The sequence below is a fragment of the Esox lucius genome, chromosome 9 (genome assembly GCF_011004845.1).
Source record: "Esox lucius isolate fEsoLuc1 chromosome 9, fEsoLuc1.pri, whole genome shotgun sequence".
NCBI lineage: Eukaryota > Metazoa > Chordata > Actinopteri > Esociformes > Esocidae > Esox > Esox lucius.
The window spans coordinates 13,520,290-13,542,426 of record NC_047577.1 but is presented as its reverse complement, the minus strand read 5'-3'; the positions used below and the strand labels follow the sequence as shown (position 1 = coordinate 13,542,426).

The following is a 22,137-nucleotide window of genomic DNA, read 5'->3' as shown; positions in this document are numbered from 1 at the left end:
ACTTTTTTGCATTCTAACAAAGTTATTCCTTACCGTAACACTAAGACTACCGCCTAAACCCTAACCCTAATATAAACCCTAACCCTAATATAAACCCTAACCCTAATATAAACCCTAATTCTAATATAAACCCTAACCCTGATATAAACACTAACCCTGATATCAACAATAACCCTGATATCAACACTAACCCTGATATCAACACTAACCCTGATATCAACACTAACCCTGATATCAACACTAACCCTGATATCAACACTAACCCTGATATCAACACTAACCCTGATATAAACACTAACCCTGATATCAACACTAACCCTGATATCAACACTAACCCTGATATCAACACTAACCCTGATTTAACACTAACCCTGATATAAACACTAACCCTGATATCAACACTAACCCTAAAACCTACTGAAACCTAACTCTGATTCTGCCCCGTAGGACTGGAAAAATATCCTCACTTGTCTAAATTGTACTGGATTTATAAATTTTATGAGGACTTCTGGTCATCACACAAAATCTCTATGTCAATCTCTATTTCACACACAGAGAGACATACAAACACACAATTGTAGGTGGACTTACTCTGTAATTTCTTGCTAGGACTGTCGTGGGAGGCTTGTCGGCGTGGGAGGTAAGGGGAGGGCTGGGGCAGAGGTAGAGAGGACACGTCATGTGTCTGCAGTTTGTACCAGTGTGGCACGTCATCCAGAAGGGCAGTCTCCAGCTCTATCAGGATCTAACAAAGACAGGCATGGAAATGGAGTCAAACGAAGACGGACTGAGAGAGATACACAGAACCAGAGAGAGAGAGAGAGAGAGAGAGAGAGAGAGATACACACAACCAGAACAGGTACGGAAGCAAAGCAAAATATTCAGAATTAGAGAGGTATACAGAACCAGAGAGGTATACAGAACCAGAGACAGATACAGAACCAGAGACAGATACAGAACCAGAGACAGATACAGAACCAGAGAGATATACTAAAGCAGAGACAGACATAGAAAAAGAGATACACAGAAGCAGCGAAAGAGAGAGATAGAACCAGACAGACATACCGACGTGCGAGTCTGGCATGTTAACATGTGTTTGCAATTGTGTGCAGACCCAGCCTTTGGATTTGTGTTTGTTAATACATGCATCCTATGTACAGTACATTTGTACTGCAGTGTGTCATGAATTCAGTACATTTGTACTGCGGTGTACCTTTGTACATGAATTCAGTACATTTGTACTGCGGTGTACCTTAGTACATGAATTCAGTACATTTGTACTGCGGTGTACCTTAGTACATAAATTCAGTAAATTTGTACTGCGTTGTATCTTAGTACATGAATTCAGTGTATTTGTACTGCAGTGTATTTCTTAGTACATGAATTTAGTACATTTGTACTGCAGTGTATCTTAGTACAAGAATTCAGTATATTTGTACTGCGGTGTACCTTAGTACATGAATTCAGTATATTTGTACTGCGTTGTATCTTAGTACATTAATTTAGTACAATTGTACTGCTGTGTACCTTAGTACATGAATTCAGTATATTTGTACTGCTGTGTACCTTTGTACATGTACATGAATTCAGTATATTTGTACTGCGTTGTATCTTAGTACATTAATTTAGTACAATTGTACTGCTGTGTACCTTAGTACATGAATTCAGTATATTTGTACTGCTGTGTACCTTAGTACATGAATTCAGTACATTTGTACTGCGGTGTACCTTAATACATGAATTTGGTATATTTGTACTATATTGCGTGTGTTAGTGTGTATATACATAATGGATGTATTGAAATGTGTGTGTGTCAGTACATACAGTATATTTGTACTGAGGTGTGTGTTAGTACATACAGTATATTTGTACTGAGGTGTGTGTCAGTACATACAGTATATTTGTACTGAGGTGTGTGTTAGTACATACAGTATGTACTGAGGTGTGTATGCTAGTATATGCAGGATATATGTACTGTGGTGTGTGTGTGTTAGTACCTACAGTATTTGTACTTAGGTGTGTGTGTATGTACATACAGTTCTACGCAGTAAAATGAGAGTAAGCGGCGTGTAACACACACCTCTCCTAAGAAGTCGCTCTCCTCCTCTTGTACCCGGGGCTGGTCCCAGACAGTGATTTCCAGCATGCGTTCTCTGAAGTCCCTGCGGTGGACGTGGGGATACAGGAACGTCTGGTTCCACTTGGGCTCGGCACTCTTTTTCACTGTCTTGGTCCTGCGCTTGCTCTTATCACTGGAAACCGGACAGGGGAGAAGACATAGGAATGTTTGGGAGGAACAAGACGCACCCTAGAAGGACAGTCGGTGTCAGAAAGTCCTGCACCTATCTGTTGAATACCCTAGTAAGGGGCTGGGATTCAACCTAAAGATGTTCAGATAAAAGTTCTGATAAAAAAGCTTTACACAGAAAATAAGCAAATAATAAAAGAATGTTTTGACAAAGTGTGTAAGATATAGTTACTGTTGACAGAGTGTGTAAAATATAGTAACTGTTGACAAAGTATGTAAGGTATAGTAACTGTTGACAAAGTGTGTAAGGTATAGTTACTGTTGACAAAGTGTGTAAGGTATAGTTACTGTTGACAAACTGTGTAAGGTATAGTTACTGTTGACAAAGTGTGTAAGGTATTGTTAGTGTTGACAAACTGTGTAAGGTATAGTTACTGTTGACAAACTGTGTAAGTTATAGTTACTGTTGACAAAGTGTGTAAGGTATAGTTACTGTTGACAAAGTGTGTAAGGTATAGTTACTGTTGACAAACTGTGTAAGGTATAGTAACTGTTGACAAAGTGTGTAAGGTATAGTTACTGTTGACAAACTGTGTAAGGTATAGTAACTGTTGACAAAGTGTGTAAGGTATAGTTACTGTTGACAAAGTGTGTAAGGTATAGTAACTGTTGACAAACTGTGTAAGGTATAGTTACTGTTGACAAAGTGTGTAAGGTATTGTTAGTGTTGACAAACTGTGTAAGGTATAGTTACTGTTGACAAACTGTGTAAGTTATAGTTACTGTTGACAAAGTGTGTAAGGTATAGTTACTGTTGACAAAGTGTGTAAGGTATAGTTACTGTTGACAAAGTGTGTAAGGTATAGTTACTGTTGACAAACTGTGTAAGGTATAGTTACTGTTGACAAAGTGTGTAAGTTATAGTTACTGTTGACAAAGTGTGTAAGGTATAGTTACTGTTGAGAACGTTTTTAAGGTATGTATAGTTACTTTTGACAAAGTTAGTAAGGTATAATAGTTACATTTACACACAACAACGACAACAACAACAACTGTTTGTTAGTGCACAATATTGGGCTAAACATTTCATAAACTACCTTAATGACAATGTATAAAAGCCCCATGCAGTACTCAGTATAACACCAGTAGTAAGTTGAAAAGCTCTTACCTCCGGTCAGGGAGGAAATACATCTTGACGTATGGGTTTCTGGGTCGCCCGTCCGGTCGAGGGGGGAGGTCTATGGCTTGAAGGACGTTTACAATCAGCTGATGGCCCACCTTGTCATACCACAGCTTTACCTAGAAACAACATCATGTGATGAGATTAAAAGTAGAGCTATTTTGGTAGAACCCCTCTAGTGGATTATACAATGATACACACTATTATACAGTAACCAACACCGTATATGAACAAGCCCATTTGTACACACTTGAACTTGAAACCTTTTGGAGATGGAAGGTGTTCCACTGTATTCTGAACTTACTCTAATCAGAAGATAATTGGAAACATGGGGTTCACCCATTAGAGTTTGTCCACCCATTGGAAATCAAGAGAACCCGTTTCTTGTTCATCAAGTGCCCTCAGCACTAAAATATATTTAATATAATAACACAACGCATGTTGTTATACAGTGGTAACTACCCCAATTAGGGGAAAGGGATAGTCACTGGACAAATTGACACTCAACGCTATAAGCCTCACTGAAGCCATAAAACTCTCAGTATTCAACCTTAACATTGAACAGACCCACAACAGATTACCAGGAATCACACTGACTCCAAATGGTCGTCAGGAAATATATATCTGAAAGCCATGGCCCTTCTACAACACGCGGACCAACCATCGACAACATCCATAATGGACTAGTATATTAAAAACAGCCCAGCACATATTCATCACTCACTGAGAGCTGTCCAGGCAGGATCAATGGGAGGACTCTGAGAGTACCAGGACTGGTGGGAGACATGACGGAGATGGACGGACGCTCCATCTTCTGAGACTCAAAGGAACTGGAGCCTGCTGTGTGGGCGAGGAACAAGGATGTAACATTTCAAACAGCTCAAAGTATAGATCGCTGTCAGACGATGTGTCAGACGGAGTCATTTCTCCGCTATGCTCATCCCTCTGCCGGTCATGTCCAGCTACAGGGACATTCGAAGATTACGCATCGATCATTCCAATATGAAAACAAGGTTCCTGTATCTAGCTAGCTTTTGGTGGAAGTAATCACTGTTGTGTGTGTAGCACAAGGTATCTAGCTGGTTGGCAGCATCCGGTTTTATATGAAGTGTGACTGGCTATGCACGCAAGTTAATAATGTTTAAAAACTTTAAGCTAGCTTCACATTATCAATGTTTGTATATACAGCTTGCTGAAGCTCAAAAATACTTTGCAAGAAGTAAAATGGTTTGCGTAAGACCTCCTTATCAAATAAATTGCAACAGTATAGACAGATTTATCTTGCTCAGATTCATACAGACTTTTTTGGGGTAGAAATTAAGCACGCCAGACAATGTCACAGAGGTAATATTTAGAATTTTATGTCAAGTTGTGGCTGCACTTCCCCACTATGCCATTACCCTTTGATAGATACACTATCTAAAATAATACAATGACATTAACAATATCAAATTAATCATCCTGTACTTAAAGTCATTATAATAGCAGTCATGCTAGCCACATGCTAATGCTGGGCACGCCACTCCTATGCTAATGCTAGTTAGGTTAAACATCTGCTGAATGTAATAAAGAATAAAGTGGGCCATCGTGGCCACTTACTTGATTCCAAAGGAGGGTGTGATGTTTCTGGTATTCTTGGTATGTCTCTGTGGGACGGGAGAAAAATTTAACATTTAAAGACCTACAAAATATGCCAGATCTATAGACTCCAGAAACAAGGGCCACCAAGAGTATTTGGACTATATACACTGTAGGTGACAAAAACGAAATGCTTGCATTGGAGAAGACACACAGTTTACACAGACACACATATTGGTACAAACTTGGTAGTGGTTGGAACTGGGTCAGAGGGTTAGCACAAATGGAAGAGACTGATAGGTTCAAAAACAACACTTGCCCTATCGGTATTTCTCCAAGGTCCAGGGGTTGGGGTTAGATTAGGGTTAGGTCTCAGGGAAGGTGCAGAGACAAACACATGTGAACCATACAGCGTATGGCTCTGGGAAGGACTATGTCAACAATACGCATTCTCTACTTACTGATATGCTCTATACACCTTTCTCAACAAGTTTTTGGAAATAACGCGATGGACAGATCTTTTAGACAAAGGAGGAAGACAAATCATAAGCGACAATCAACCAATCACCAAAATCAAAATACATGTGATTCAAAACGTTCTGCAGTCAGTCATACAGTAAGCCAGTCTTACCCAATAGGCCTTGAAACAACTATTTCTACTTGAGGCTCCGCCTTGGATTCCAGAATAATATTGTACACTTCCTTCTTGGTTGCCCCCGGCAATGACTTCCTGTTCCACTGAAGTACCTCATCACCTAGAAACAGAACACAAGATGGCCGTCCTGAAACAACCGATTCACTGGTGTGCCTGAAGCTTTGGTCCCTACTGACCAAACTCGGTTTAAATCCCAAATGGAGTTCAGGTAGAAATGGGAGCTGTTCATTTCACAGATCAGCCATACTGAGGTACAACCTCCAGCCCATAACCCTGAATGATCTATCCATTGCTTTACCGGCTCGTAGGTGGCCAACAATGTCAGCCAGACTTCCTTTCTTGACTTTGGTGATGAAAGCCCCCAGTCTCCCGGTCTCCGTCATCTTTCCACCCACAACCTGAAGATAAACAGAACAAAGGCTGTTCAAACAGTACAACCCCATGTCCTGTATTCTTCTCGTCATTATACATTTCCTTGCCGCATCAACCAGCATTTCTCTGGGGGTCAGAGGACAGCGATCCAGGTGGGCCCAGTTACAGTTAGCGTGCCCATTTCTCCACGAGACACGCCGTCACACATCAGAGCGTCGGGTTCAGAGGTCGAACACCAAGGTGGCCTCGGGGGCACTCTCCGAAGCGGTTAGTGTCGTTGCCTTACGGTGATTGAAAGTGATGGAGCTAGTGATTCCCCCTCACCTTTAACCCCAGTAAGGAGCCGGCCTCGCGGGGCATGGCCGACCTCTTGCTCAAAGTAATGCGCCCGATTAAGTGGTCGCCCTCCTTGGAAGGCTGCCACGTTACTGGATGCTGTGGGGTGAGAGAAGGGAGAGGAAGGGGGGAGAGAATTAATCCCATGAGACAGAGAGTGGGGAGAGGCAGCAAGGGGAGGGCGGGTGATGGCGGGAGTGTGGGGGGGGGAGAAAAAATAACGAGAGCAACAGAAACCAGCGCCTATACCACAGGAGAAAGAACGCTCTGCCCATCGGAATCAGAATCACGGAGAGTTTTATAGCCAAGAAAGTTTCACAACAAACAAGGAATTTATTCTGGCCCGTTGCAAAAAATTATACAAAAGAAATAAAAACAAATAAGAACCATAATAATAAATAATAATAATGCATTATATTTATATAGCGCTTTTCAAGAACCCCAAAGATTCTTGACCACAACAGTGAACTTGTGTGTGGATTTGTGTGTGTGTGTCTTTGAGTATATTTATGTGTGTGTGTGTGTGTCTTTAAGTATATTTGTGTGTGTGTGTGTGTGTGTCCTTGGGAGCGAGGCTGACTCGAGTCAGCAGAGCCAGGACCTAAATCTGTCACTTCCTCCTGGAACTTACATGCCAGACAGCAGGATCCAGAGGATAGCAGTCCCAGTCACCTGGAGAGAGAGACAGAAAGACAGAGAGAGAGAGAGAGAGAGAGAGGGGCAAACAGAAAGAGAAGGGGGGAGAGAAGATACACCGAGACAGAACGAGAAAGATGTAAGAGCAAAACACACAAGACAAAGTCAGTTTCTGTCAATACTTCCACGATGATCATTTAGCGGACAGGCTCATCCAGGGAGACTAACAGGAGCCCAGTGACAGTCAGACTACCTGCCACCCTCAGCACTACAACCAGGAGAGACGTCGGCAAATGGGGACAACACACAACTGGCCGAACCTCATTACCACCCACAGTGACAGATGGTGAAGAGACTGAGGCATGAAGACCGGCCAAACCATCTACCCTGCACCATTCTCCTACACAGCTTCATCTGCCCTTTCATGGATGGGGGATTGTCTTCCCTGCGATGTGTGCTTGTGGGGGAGGGGCGGGTTGGCATGGACATCATTTAGGGAAGCAGACTACCAAGCCACTGCAGCCCCTTTCGATGGGTTACGATTTTTTGGGACCCTAATGTGAAGCTGCTCATCTATGCCTTACAAAAGTTCAACCCGAATCTCAAGCGCTAACAACAGAGGGCTCGAGTGCTGCTAGGAGATTTCAGCGGAAAAACTTTACATACGGGAGGGTTGAAAGTGTGCGGTGAAGTTATTGGGAGCGAATCAACTTTTTTTCCGGGTCTGAATTTGAAGCGAGATCAAACATTTTAAAGAAAATAAATCATTATATATAAATCATTATTTTGTTTGCCACTGAAAACGCAGAGGAAAGGCGTTGCCATAATAGCTTACGAAGATGTCGGACACTATAATAATAGAATAAATCAAACCAACTTGACAACGGTACAAAGCACGGAGATACAGAGGTCCTTGCATTGTGTTTCCATTACTCCCACAAACACACACTGAGAAAAGCAGACAAAGAATTGGCATCAGCGCCGTTTGGAACCTGCGATCCAATTTCTCCAGTAATTTTCTTCTTCCTGTGTAATCTATCTCTAGCTCTAGTGTATTAAATGCACATGTAGCACCCAATTCAATCCTAAAATACACTCTTAGAACCATAATCCACCCAAACATACACTCTTAGAACCTTAATCCATCCTAAAAAGTACTCTAAAGAACATTAATCCATCCTTGAATACACTATTGGGTCATTCCTACTATAAAATGTAATTTCTGTCCCCAATAATTTGTTTCTTATTTAGTGTAAAACGGTGTATAGTAGAATTCAAATGTTTGTATATATGAAAGCAGGTGACATTCATATCAAAAACACTAAAATACTGATCTTGAATGGGAATTAGGCCTACATACATTTCAAGGTGGAAATATCTTGTGGTCATGGGGGAACAATCTGCCAACAATTATTAGGACGCAAAATCCTGAGTTTGACTAATATGTTTATCTGACAGTCAAACATAACCTTTTTCTGAAAGCAGGTAAGAAACATTTAAAATCTGAAATGTATTTTGTTAGTATTTGAAGGTCTAAATGGCACCAAAGTGTAGGAATGACCCTCTAATGTAAATCGATCCCAAAATACACATTCAGAACCTTAATCTATCATAATATATATTAGTACCACCTAAATGAATAATAAAATATACTGTTGGACACTTAATCCATCCTAAAATATAATCTTAGCCTGTAACTCAATCCTAAAATACACCTTTAGCACCTTAATCCATCCTTATACGTACTCTCAGCAACTAAACAAATCCTGACATCTACTCTTAGCACCTAAATCAATCCCACGCAGTTAGCACCTTAATCCATCCTAACATAAACTGTTAGCAAAAAATCTATCCCAAAATATGGCCTTAGCATCTTATTCAGTCCAAAAAATACACTTGTTACACCTAAATCAATCCTGAAATACCCTCTTAGCTCATAAATGAATCGTAAAAGACACACTCAGCTCACAGACCACTCATAAAACACTCTCAACACCTTAATCAACCTAAAGTATTCTTTTAGCAATCCTAAAAAAACACTTTTACCTCCTAAAAATAATTCCCATATGCAAACTGAACCAGTTCTGTAACTTGCTGAAGGCATCCTTGGGCTTTTAAAACCCTTTACTCTGCATCCCTCAACATATTTACAATGCCAACCTCCGAACAAGATACTATACCACGTAGCATCAAGGTTTTACTATCTCATGCAACAAAAAAGCTCTATTGCAGGTCCACTAAGTAGCATACTAAGTAGATGTGTGACGTATGCATGCCTCAGCTAATGCATGTTATACATTTGTAGCGGTGTGTTTCACTGTAAGTGAAAACACACAACATGGAAATAAACAGAGCAACCTTAATTTCGTCATCTTGTTTCGTCTGTTGTTTAAATGTATACACACCCCCTACGTAACACATTTAAAATGTAACCATGCCGTGTCCTGCTACAGAGTTGGGCAACCGCAGACACAATCAAAAGAAAATCCTTTGCAGGACTGGGAAAGTATGTTTTAAGTAAACAGAGCTAAATACATATACGTGCTAGCTAATCCAGCTATCTAAATATCCCTGCAGTCATCGCCTCGTTAAACACCACATTTGCCATGCGTAAACCTAATCGGTTAATCTAACTTTAAAACATTTGTGATTGGGCTAATGCAACCGGGGCAGTGGTTATAGGCGAGTGAGATGACAACACAAATTAACGAAACAAAAGCAACAATATACACTGGCCCGTCCCTACCAGCTAATTTAGCTTAGTTAGCCGAGTGCACTGTCACAAGCCAGTGTGTTTGAGGGTCCAAAATGCTGAAGCCTAAGTATATTCTATCAGTCAGCGGCAGGCTTGGCACTGAAGTATTATTTAGTGTTAGTGGCACTAACCACTGACCTAATTCTGCCGGATCAGATGGCCTAAATAAAAAAAAAAAAATCTGAAGTAAAAGAGAGCTGTCCCATCCTGGGATGGGGAGCAACAGGATTTAGCCACAGAGGTGTGAGTGATGGGAGAATGACAGCTCTGTGCCAAAATAAAGCCTCCGGTGATGAATTTAGTGAAAACCTCAAGCCAAGCAATTCCCAAAATACCATTACTAGTGAACGCAAAACATCGACAGGACAACATGTTTGAAGTCCGGTGATACTGAAACAGACCGTAGACTGACTGGAAAAAACCAAACAACTAACATATCTGATTCCGGGCAGAAACAATCTCAATAATCTGACCTTTCTCGCTGACACTCTCCATGTCCACGTCCTCACAGCTGGTGTACTCTGGCGTGGAGCCGCCCTCTTCCTCTGAGCTGCTGATGGACATCTGCCTCTTGTTAACACCCCGCTTGCTCTTGTAGGGCCTGGGTGGGGGCGGCCGGAGGGACTCCGACTGGTCCGAGCTCTGGGAGTCCTTCCGCGGCAGGCTCTCCCCGGCCTTCTCCCTCCGGCCCCTGTGCGCCGCGGCTGCCTGGGAAGCGGGGTCCAGCTGACTGGGGTGAGGTCCCTTAGGCGGGTCCCATCCCGCCGGGGGAGGAGGCCCTTGGTGCGGGCGAGGAGGCCCAGGATGGGGCCCAGGACGTTGGGCGCCGCCCGACGGCTGAAAGGACCCGTGGTTCTGGTTCTGCTTAAGGTGGGGGGGGCCGCCCTGTTGTCCGCCACCCCCAACACCCCCCGTGGTCCTGTCCGTGGAATAGCCGCAGTGGTTCTCCAGGAGAGCCTTGCGGTCCGGTTCCCCGCCGCCGCCTCTTCGGAGGCGATTGTCGGGTACGCCTCCGATGTTCCCTCCCCCTCCTCCCCCGCCATCCAGCCCCACCTCGTTGATGGCGTTGTTGCTGTGGCGTCGCTCGTGGCGAACCTTCGACACCTTGGCGTGCATCCGCATCTCCTGCTCCTCCTTCTGCGGTTTGACCGGGTAGCGTGCCAGGTTGGGGTCGCTACGGTAGCGCGTCTGGAACTCCTCCTCCTGGCGCCGCTTGCGTTCCAGCTCGTCCTCCTCCGAGGGGCGTCGCCGGGAGTCCTGGCGGTTCTGGGGCTCGCCCTCCGCCGCCTCGGGGTACTCCTGGGAGCAGCCCTTCTCCAGGCGCTGGCCGTCCCGCCGGTCTCTGTCCCCGGGACCGCAGAACTCCTCCTGGGAGGCCCCAGACTGAAGCTTCCCCGGGGGTCCACGGCCACCTCTGCCGCGGCCAACACCACCAGGCTTACCATTCTGCTCATGCAGGGATAAAGGCCTTTTTCTGGGGCGGTAGAAAGGTATAACCATCAGAAACATTTATGCACAGTTAACATGTAAAAACATTTTCTATTGAGTGGTCCAACTAACTCCCGACAGTACATGCATAGGGGAACGCGGTTGTAAAGTTCGGAGAATCCATTCGCAAAGAAGGAATTGGCCTGTCTGACGATGGTCTGTCTGTATGAATTAACCATTCTGAATAGTACCAGAATTGAATGAAGGATACATTCAGAACAGAGGCATCCGAGACCCAAAGCAAAAATATACTAATCATGGAACTTACAAGAAGAAAACGTGTGACCCAGCTTCAGCTCTGGCTAAGCTGGGGCAGCACTTCTCTTTTTGATCCAGTAGGGATTAAAAAATCCACGGCTGCAACCCATATACCGCAGCACACAACCAAAATGGGTCTCTCTCAACAAGGGAGGATTTGAATTACGGTCACATGCACAAAAAAACAAACAACAAAGGATGCCACATTCTGGTCTGAATGTGTCAACAAAACCCAGTTAGAAAAATCAGCCCGTAGAAACGTAGCACACTCCATCCCAACTAAGGTTAATACACTCCAATCAGGTTTTAGAACAAGTGTGAAGTACTGTGAGAAGGTTCACTATTTAAAAGCATTATCAGCCATTAAAATATCACTAACAGCACAGTGTATACTGATATATCTATCTATCATGATATCTATCATGTACTATGTCATGTATGAAAATATATGTCATATACTATAACGTTTGTGTCTGGTGTCCTACTTGTCTCGTGGCGGTTCACTTCGAGTGCGTGACGCTGGCATGGCGTCCGGCGCTCCCTTGGCAGTTCCCGTTGGCAGCAGGCGAGTTCCGTCAGGCACCGCCCCTGTGTTTGCCCTGGAAGGGGGCGGGGCCTGGGACCTGGAGCGGAGTAGCTTCCTGTCCCCCCGTTGCAACTCACCCCCCGTGGGCGTGGTGTTCAGGCCGCCATCCAGGCTCATCTGCCTCGGCCCTGGCCCCGAAAACCATTCTCCTGATTTGGTGAGGATCTCCTGTTGCTTACGACACAGGTTGCATACCCACATAACCTAAGGAGGCGGTCAGAGGAGAGAAGGTTGACTATACAATTATACAATGTCAATATAAAGAGAGATGGGCTGGGGTCAGGACCATTTTAGGATAACTGGAATTGGACTTGACTTGGTAAAATGAGTTATTGAAATGGAATTGGCCCCAACTGAGATTATGACACTTTAAAGTTTTCCTTCTATTTCCATTCCTTTGAGGTTAATATGACAGAACTCCTGGGGTTGGAGCTCATTAACATGATTCATCTGGGATCACTTAAGGCTTAGCCATGTCATCATTTAATGGTATTATGAACTATTGGAATTACTTTTCACAATGCAAATTGTTTATAATAATTATCATAACAAAGCATTCATTTGTATTCACTACATAAACATAAAATGTTTGCTATGTAATATATTTAAACATTCACAAATGGTAGTCCTCACAGTCTTTTAACAGTGGTCTGATTGTACCTGGAACAAGTTTGGAATCAGCTTCTCTATTCCAAGTCCAAAACAGATTCTGTCATGAGGGATATGACATGGAGTACAGGTAATGAAATCTAAACTCAAAACTGTGACCCCAGCTAGAAAAAGTCTTAACAGAGCACAGGTCTTTCTTACACATCATGTAAAGGACAGGACTTGTGACATAACTAAGAAACACTGCACAAACTGACTGAGAAGACACAAAGACGATGTCACAACATTCTGTTCTTTCTCATCATTTATTTTAGTCTCTTGACTCTGACTGAGTATTGGTAATAAGTCATTTGTCAGACAGAGGACGGAGGTTTCCTAAAATACACCCTGACCCCTTTCGTCCGCCCTCCCATAGCCTCCACCTTTATCCTCCACACAGGTTGGAGCTGAAATGTAAAGGCCACATGGTTACAGATATGGAGGAAATAGTTCCACTATGTAAATGTTCCATATAAAACTGGGCCTTGACTAGAACCACAAATTACAAAGCGTTGTACATCACACGCCTTACCAGTGTGTTTTAAAGGAGATCCAATATGGCTAGAATATCTAGTTTAATAAAGTAGGCTATATATGGATGGAATGTTGTTACCATGGGGAAAGCCATAGCCTGTTGCCTATAGTGGACAAGGTTGTTAATCTCCCACAGTGGATGATGACAGGACATTAAACGGCCAAGAAGGAAAGCCAAGCTACGACATCCTCCATCAGCCAAATGCTATTCATCATTCCAGAACAGCTAGCACAAAAACATTAGTAATTCAATAACTCTAGTAAATATTTACATGGTTGAAAAGATAGAGAACTGATAGCTAGGAAATTGAGCACCAGTATCTAAACAGCACAGTGGAAGACTGTACCCAACTATTGTTGTTCACAATAAGATAAAATTGCTGATTTTAATCATCGGTCAACTCCAGGCAGCTATTTGACCTAGAAACAACCCTAAGTGGAACAACAACAGCGTCCAAGAAACGTTCCATACTCACATGTAGCCATAGCTACAAAAAATCCCATCGCTCCAAGCGCAAAATGAAAGCAGATGTAGCTCTCTTCAAATGTATAATCCCTTGGTCTAAAATTACAATCTAAATTAAAAAAAGTAACATTCCTTGTATAATCGTTTTGGAGTCCTTGTTTACATCCCAAAACACGACCTTGTGGGACGACGGCATGGAAAACCGGCTCACTAACCGACGGCAGTCAGCTAGCAGTTAGCGTTTTAGCGCGCCGGCGCGGATCATGCATCCCCTGATTGAATCCTCTGGTTGGCTCAAGGCCAGACTAATCTTAAGTAAATCAGCTGTATGTGGCGGCCCACAGCTGTCAGGCTGGACACACACTCACACACACACATACACACACACAGGCAAACACAAAAACGCACACACACACTCTGCTCCCAGGCAGGTCAGATTAGCATAGCGGCAGGCACTAATCCCCTCAGCTCCTCACCATTATTCAACATCATCATCATCAGTCAGGACAATACCACTCGGCCAGCCTCAAAAATCAGCCGGGTGTTAGGCCACTAGGTTAGGCTCAGGATAAACCTTGTCCTTCCTCCCCATAATGATCTGTTGGGTCTATTATTGTCATTGTCAATCATTCTGGGAGATACCTTTTCATTAGGCCAGGGAAGAAAAATACAGCCTACATGTCTCAATGATTGAAGCAGCACAAACATAAGCAAACACTTGCAAACTCACACACACTCAAATATCTGAGCATACTCATCTTGTTCGGTTTTCTGCTCTAGTTTAAGATCCAGAGCTCAGGAGTAATCAGTCTTAAAACATGACTAAACAACAGCCCATACTTCAAATTTTGAAAACACTTACCTCTGCTCATGTTTGTCTTGTACAACCCCAGACTTACAGTTTTGTCCTTTCTTTTAATAAAAATGTGAGTGTGTTCGTATGCTCAATAAAAACACAAAGAGAGACACAATAAGAAATTAGTAGAGAAAAACCATCAATGTCACAGACCCCTCTCACCCAGATAAAGTTACACACATTCTATAATTTTAAATTGATTTGTAAAATATTACTCAGAATAAAACTCTAACCCTAACTGATATCTGAACCCTGGCCATTTGTTTGTATTATAAGCTAGCTGGCTTGGCTGGATTGCTGGCTAGCTAATGTTTGGTAACTCTTTAAACAGAATTGACTGTCTTGTAATTTCATTTCCTCATATATTAAGTGATTAGGACCATGGCTAATATCCAAGCTACACAAACCAAGAAAGAGTTGACAATAGTGACAATAATCTAGCTAGCAACATTTTCATTGAGCCTTTGGGAAGGCAAGAAACAAAGGAACTTAGAAAAAGAAAGAGAGAATGTGGGTGATGGAGGAGACAAAAATTGCTGATATTGTCCAGAAAGACACTTAGAAATGTAGCCGAGACATTTCAGTCATGCTCAAACCTTCAAACATGAAACCGAAGGGACCACTAGGTTTAGCCAGTACAATGGTCTTGTTTGGTGGGAATGGCTTCTATATGTTAATAAAGTTGAGTTGAGTTGTGTGTGGGAATTTGTGCAAAGGGGATTTATAGACAAAACATATGCAATCGGGTGTGCATTTGGTGAAGAGTATCAATACAGTTGCGTGTTTGAAGCATTTAAGTATCTAGAAAAATAATGCTGGTATTTTTGTAGAACAAATATTAACATACATTGCATAGCAATACATGTTCCTCCTGACACATTTTGCGAGTTTAAAAGGTTCTACAATATACATCTCACATATGTAATAAAATGTGTTTGTAATTTCATATTCCGTCAGGGGTGTCCAGAGAGGAGGCACTTTCCTCCGACTCATGAACCCAGTGTTTCTGGTGTTCTACAAATGACTGTGGTGTGCACACGTGTACATGTGTCTTTCAGTCGAGCTCCCATGTTTGTTTTCATCGGTGAACAAACACGATTGTCCAAACGTGCGCGTGTGTCTGAAATCCAGCCTGAGTGGCAGTGTCTACATTTCTCTGTGAGAGACATGTGACACGTGAAGACATGCTCAGCTGTAAATGTAACCGGTTTCCGTCCTTGGTTACGGCTTGAGCAGGGCTTCTGTGGACTAGAGTATGTGATAGCAGCGCCACCACTAAAATAACCAATCAGACACCTCTCTGCCGAAGCCCACTCTAGTGTCACCTCCAGTTCATCTCACCATATCCTGTGAAGCGAGACGGCTGCACGCGTGTGTGTGTGTGTGTGTGTGTGTGTGTGTGTGCGAAAGCTTTTTCCACGGACCTGCGTGGGCGATTGCCTATGGGTAAAAAATGTGTTTGTTGTTTTGTGTGTGCGTGCACGCGCCTGGCTTTTGTATGAATAATGCCATTTTTAACGTGCAACGGCGCCAATCTATGCTAGAGTGCAGTTCACCATGGTAACCAAGTCACTGAGTACAGAGAGGGAACGGAAAAGGACAGCGACAGACAGATGAAGAGATTGGAGTAAAAAGGCCCTAACTGGGAACAACGAGGGGGGGGGGGGGCAGTCAAAAGATCTGTGTGGCCTCCTTTCAGCTATCTGGGATATCCTAATAGGTTTATCGCCCTCAAACCAACCAAATAGCCCAGAACACTAACAGAAATCCCCACGCACATCCATCCAGTCACGCCTATAGCCAACTCAAAACAAATTAGTCATAAATGGACAAGGCAGTAAACGGAGAATTCACATTTACGGGGGTTGTCACACTACGTGATAGCGGTGACAATGGCGAAGAAAGCTTCAGCCAAAAACAAATAGGCCTACAAAATTTCACCAGTCTCACAATAAACTCCATTCCAAACGTTCTCCCCGGCGCTGCCCAACAAGCAACCACCGTCCTCGTCATTCACAGACACACGCACTTTCCGGGCTTGCACCTTTGCTAAATCCATTGGTGTCTGCTGACTAAACCGGGGAGGTGGGGGAAATGACAGCATAAAGCGAACACAGCTGCAACTAACGTCCCAAGCGGGAATAGCCGGGAATTCTGCGGACATCAGCTCCTTTTTTAACTGGGTGGAATTCATAGATCCCAGGAGTGGCAGATATGTGGTGGAAAGTGTTTAGTGACTGCATTCAGTACTGCCTCCGATGACAGATTGACGTATTGGGCAGCAGGGGCGGTACCTGGGTAAAAAAAATGAGAGGGATGAGGAAGAACCACATGCACAAAAGACAGTAATAGTCAATTTCTGCAAAAAACGGCTTGATCAACTTGGAATGGACCTCGACCTCATTCATTACATCCTAGCCACAAACAAGCAGAAGAGTGTTCTACCCTTGCCTACAACTGATATAGCCACAGACGGCACACCAATAACTGGTAACAACACAATAGGACCCCTTATAATCCTACTATTCATGTAGGCATGTAAGCCCTGAATGATCGTTAAGGCAGTCCCTGCTGTTGTTACTTCATGAAAGCCATTACAGGATGTTTTATGACAAGCCGATAAATAGCCGCTCTCCTGGCATAGGCCTAAGCTGTGAGTTGAACGCTTTATGAGAGAGACGGCAAACAATTTGACCACGGCTAATGATCAGAATCTAAAAAAAAACCTTGAGAAAGTTCAGCCTCAGGGAACACAGCATTGGCACTGACAAAGGTAGATGCAGGAAAACCTGTCTCCCCACAGATGAAAAGCATCTACGGGAAGCCGAGCCAAAGACAGAGCTGCATTTCCTGGCAATGTCAGAAATGTAAAACACAAGAGTGCAATTCTCACAGATTTGGGAGCATTATTAAACATTTCAAAGACCTCTAGGATGAAAACAGGCTACCCATCCTTCTGGGGGAGGAAGCAGGGAACTGGCAGCACACTGTATTGGTGTTAGCCACAAAATTACAGAACAAAAAAAGTCTAATGCCATTGTTATTTCTATTGTATATTTATGTCGCTTTCTCTCCTCATACTCCTCATTATTTTCCTACTAATTATTCTGTCGGCAATCTTCATTATTACTATTATTATTATTACTTTAATGATTTTAAAATGAATAACAATTCCCAGAGTACACTTGGGTAATATGTACATTGTTACGTAATACTAACAAAGCAATTTGAATTGAATTATGAGATAACAAAAGAAAGAGTAGGGAAAGACAGAGACCGACAGAGAGAGGGAAAGACAGAGACTGACAGATAGAGAGATTGGCAGACCCATCCATCAAACTACCAGGAATTAAACTGGGAAGAGATTAAGGGGGTATACTAAATTAGATAGAGCTGACCTCACCCACTAAAACAGGTACATTTTACATCTGCTTAGAAATACAAAATCTAATTGTCTCAAAAGAGAAACAGGTCCTGCTGTCTGTTACCTGTATCCACCTTTATGTTCATCCTTTAATAACGATAGTTTCCCCATTCCGGAGAAAGAGGTAAAGCATTTGAGCTTGTCTGCAGTGACCTAAATGCAGGAATTGAAGGAAAGGAAAAACTAGACACCCTCATCACACAGGGGGACAAACATCTACCTGGAGGGGGCAGCATTCCCTCCCCGAAAGGCATCCCTAGATAACCAACTAAAAACGGGTCACAGATCCTGACGCTCTGACGCAGACTGGGTTAGCACAACATCTTTGGTAGGGTGTGAGTGGACTCCCACGGTGGGTACACAGAGTCTCTCAGAGCATTCACAGTCACCTCTTTAAGACCACTGCAAAACCCAAAAATACTTGAACAGACCAATACTTAATCACAAAGCATCAAAACCTACCAAAAACAAATCTAATTCCTGTTAGACACTTTCCTAAATAAATTGTTTCAATGGGCTACTGAAGGTGTAAACTTAGTGGTAGAATGAGAATTGAGAAATGGTTTGACTAAATAATTAGAAAAACATACCATCTGACTGAAAATCTGAACAGATGCCATTACTATGGGAGAATACTAAAACGGTACAGAAATACACTAAGAGGAAAAGGAATAGCATGTCATAAAGGAAAGACTTAAGAGTGTTATGTAAAAGACAACATGGGAAAAAACAAATACTTTGACTTCTAGAATCCAGTGGATTCTAAAATATCCTTGAATGAGCTACCAGACAAAATACAAATACTCAAACCTAAAAGGCCTTTGGGGTTGATTTAATACTAAACAAACGTCACATTTTACAGAACACAAATTTAAATTAGACATTCTTAAACTCTTCAACATTATCACAGCTCTCTCATCTTCTCCATCATTTGGAACAGCAACCTTGAGAAAATCTTTTTCAGTAGCTTTAACAGCACACTCAGGGTAAACAATATCCTGAGCAAATATAGAAATTAGCTTCTTAAAAAATTACTGAAGGATAGATCATGTATTCACCTCTCACACCGCATCTGACAAACAAGCAAAACAAAAAAGAATGGTATGCTTTGTTAATTGAAAAAAATATTTTGACTCAATTTGGCCATATAATATAATGTAATAAAGTCAATGTAAGAAAACAATAAGAATATACACTACCATTAAAAAATTTGGGGTCACTTGTAATGTCTATGTTTTTAAAGTAACATAACATAAAATTGGTCAGGAATACAGTGTAGACATTGTTAATGTTGTAAATGACTATTGTAGTTGTAAATGGCAGATTTTTTATGGAATATCTAGGTGTACAGAGGCCCGTTATCAGCAACCATCAGTCCTGTGTCCCAATGGCATGTTGTGTCTGCTAATCCAAGTTTAGCTATATTTGTATTTTTTCTTATGAAATCCATAGAACAGGCGTCCAGTGTTCTTGTAGACTGATAAAAACAAAAACAACTAAAAGAACAAAAAATGCCAAAATGAACACTATTGTGCACACAGAGGTTTCTTCCCTCTGGGATGAGACAGGGATGCAGCTTGAGTCCCACTCTGTTTAATATTTATACCAATGAATTCACAAGTAAATTCTGCAACAACCAAGGAGGGATTACTCCATAACTACTCAGACATTTTGCAGAAATTCTGGCAGACTTCGGCCCTGTCAGTGAATGCCAGATTAAAGAGTTAACAAAAACAATCAATCAATCACATTTATTTATAAAGCCCTTTTTACAACAGCAGTTGTCACAAAGTGCTTTACAGAGACACCCAGCCTTAAACCTCAAGGAGCAAACAAGAGTAGTGTTGAATTTCAGTGGCTAGGAAAAACTCCCTAAGAAGGCCGAATTTTAGGAAGAAACCTAGAGAGGACCCAGGCTCAGAGGGGTGACCAGTCCTCTTCTGGCTGTGCCGGGTGAGATATTAAGAGTCCAATTGGAATAATAAATACATTTCTCTGGGCTAAATCCAGAGTCTATTTGATTTTAGACTAGGTCAAAAGTATGACCAGGTGGACAAGGACAGGGACAGCAACAAAGTAGATAAGCGCAGAAACAAGGAAGAAGGGCCTTGCATGCCATCAAAAAGAACAAAAAAGTGTTACATTCAAATGAGAATCAGTTATGTTTGAACTACCCAACCAACAGTCTACAAAACGAGGCAAATATCCAGTTGAAGCTATGAATTCTGCTATCCACCGTTAACATTGTGAAACCCAGTCAAAGTACAGTTTGGCCATACCGAGTAGTTATCCAAATCCAGAAAAGAGATGTAAAAACAAATGAATCTCCTAAGCCTCCTAAGCCAGATGGTTTTGTCACCGCCACACAGTTAAACCCAACCACATCAAAGAAAACAAAAAGAAAACCATTTCACTCATTTGAATACGAATTCCCCTAAGAAAGTGGGAGGATACCTTGCCACAAGAGTGGCAGAATACCCAACCACTATAACTAACCGGAAAATAAGAAAATCGTTGACTATAATTCGGTAAGCATGGGATAGCTATTGATGTCTCCGTAGGCAGAAAATGAGGTGGAAATGGAGCTGCACTTCCTAACATCCTACCAAATGTAAGACCACAGACTTCCCACAGATAATAAAGACACATGGATGAGTAGAAACAAAACATAAGTATAGTCTGATATCTGTTAGGCAATGTGCAAACGCAGCAACAGTTTTGACCCACTGCCGTGAAAAAAGGCCCACCCCTGGAAAACACTGTAAACATAACCAATAAACAATATCTATCCTCTGTCATTCAACTATGTGCACAATGTTACAACACTCTGAATAGCTAATGATATATCATTTAAAATGTTATTATTTTAAAGTGTATGTGAAAAGTTTACTTTCTGCATTTCTGAATGTCTTTTTCTTCCACTTTTGATAATTATTACATTTTATCCATACTTTCCACAGGCTTTGGCAATCTAGACAAATGGTCTCAGTGCCAATAAAGACCTTTAGAGTGAAATCAAATTAAATTGAGAGAGAGAGAGAGAGAGAGGGAGAGAGAGGGAAAGACGAGAGTAAATGCTCTCCCGTTCAGGTAGTGTGTAGGAGAGGAGAAGGAGATAGACCACTAGGTTATTTTTCCACTGCTGCGAAACATGACAGAGATTATGCAGTGCATTTCCTTCCTGAAAAAACTGCAGTGTAGGCTCGATGGAATGTGGGAGTGGGAGAGAGTGTGCGTGTACATTTGTGTGCGTGTCTGTGTTCAAGCAGTGAAGAGGTTTTTGCATTCATTTTCTTTGTGCCTGTGAATTTCTTGACTGTGTGAGACCGTGTGTGCAAGTTTTCTTTATCCTCTACAGTGAAGCTCCTCTCATCTCTCCTCTGTCTCTCTGTCCCTCTCTGTATCTCATCTCCCTCTATCTATGTCTCTCCCTCTGTCTCTCCCTCTCGCTGCCCCACTATGCCACTCTCTCCTCCGTCAGGAGATGATATTAAAGACATGCTGTGAACAAACGCACCCCGAATAATATACAGTATAAAAAGCAAAACTTCTAGGCTAGAGGCCAAATTGCACCCAGACCCCTTTAAAGGGGACTACTATTGACCCGGAGCTATAGGCCTCTCATTAAATGAAGTGCACAATAAAGAGAATTGTACATTGGAGAATAAGGCATTAGAACGCTGAGACAAACCAGCACATAGAATACATGTAGAAAGGATTACTAGACTGCCTGCGTTTCTATGTTGTACACTCAAACTATCCATCTGTTACTAATTTAAACAGATGACTTTTCTTCCTTTTTTACAGTCTTACCATTGGCCCAAACTGCAAATGGTGTGATTCGGTTGAACAAAAACTGTGTGATACATACTACAATATCCGTCAGACAAACACAGACACACACACACACACGCGCACATAGCAGTTGACCAACACACACCCACACACATTCACAGGGACAGACTGTCAAACAGGAGACAGACAAGAGCTTGGCATTCTGTTACGGCGCCACCGGGCTAGTGGCGCTGCTAAGGCACGGAGGCGCTTCGCTATTGGCCAAACGGTAGAACCTTGGCAAATTCTGACGGTGATTGGTAAAGGGGCTGTGGTCGGAACT

General features: G+C 42.4%; 1 protein-coding gene across 15 annotated transcripts in view; it reads right to left on the bottom strand.

The window, feature by feature from the left end:
• Positions 1-22,137, bottom strand: part of rims1b (regulating synaptic membrane exocytosis 1b) — a 66,609-nt gene that overhangs the window by 21,202 nt on the left and 23,270 nt on the right. For 13 of the 15 annotated variants that reach the window (XM_034294363.1, XM_034294370.1, XM_034294366.1 and 10 more), the window contains 12 exons: positions 11,992-12,296; positions 10,234-11,234; positions 7,001-7,041; positions 6,358-6,468; positions 5,960-6,059; positions 5,638-5,761; positions 5,468-5,524; positions 5,028-5,074; positions 4,153-4,268; positions 3,417-3,547; positions 2,081-2,252; positions 592-745 (listed from right to left, as the gene is read on the bottom strand). In XM_034294363.1, the coding sequence (XP_034150254.1) occupies positions 592-745; positions 2,081-2,252; positions 3,417-3,547; positions 4,153-4,268; positions 5,028-5,074; positions 5,468-5,524; positions 5,638-5,761; positions 5,960-6,059; positions 6,358-6,468; positions 7,001-7,041; positions 10,234-11,234; positions 11,992-12,296 (2,359 nt within the window). Of the gene's footprint in view, positions 1-591; positions 746-2,080; positions 2,253-3,416; positions 3,548-4,152; positions 4,269-5,027; positions 5,075-5,467; positions 5,525-5,637; positions 5,762-5,959; positions 6,060-6,357; positions 6,469-7,000; positions 7,042-10,233; positions 11,235-11,991; positions 12,297-13,750; positions 14,224-22,137 lie in introns of those variants that run through there. The other 2 variants (XM_034294374.1, XM_034294376.1) reach the window with 2 other exon arrangements.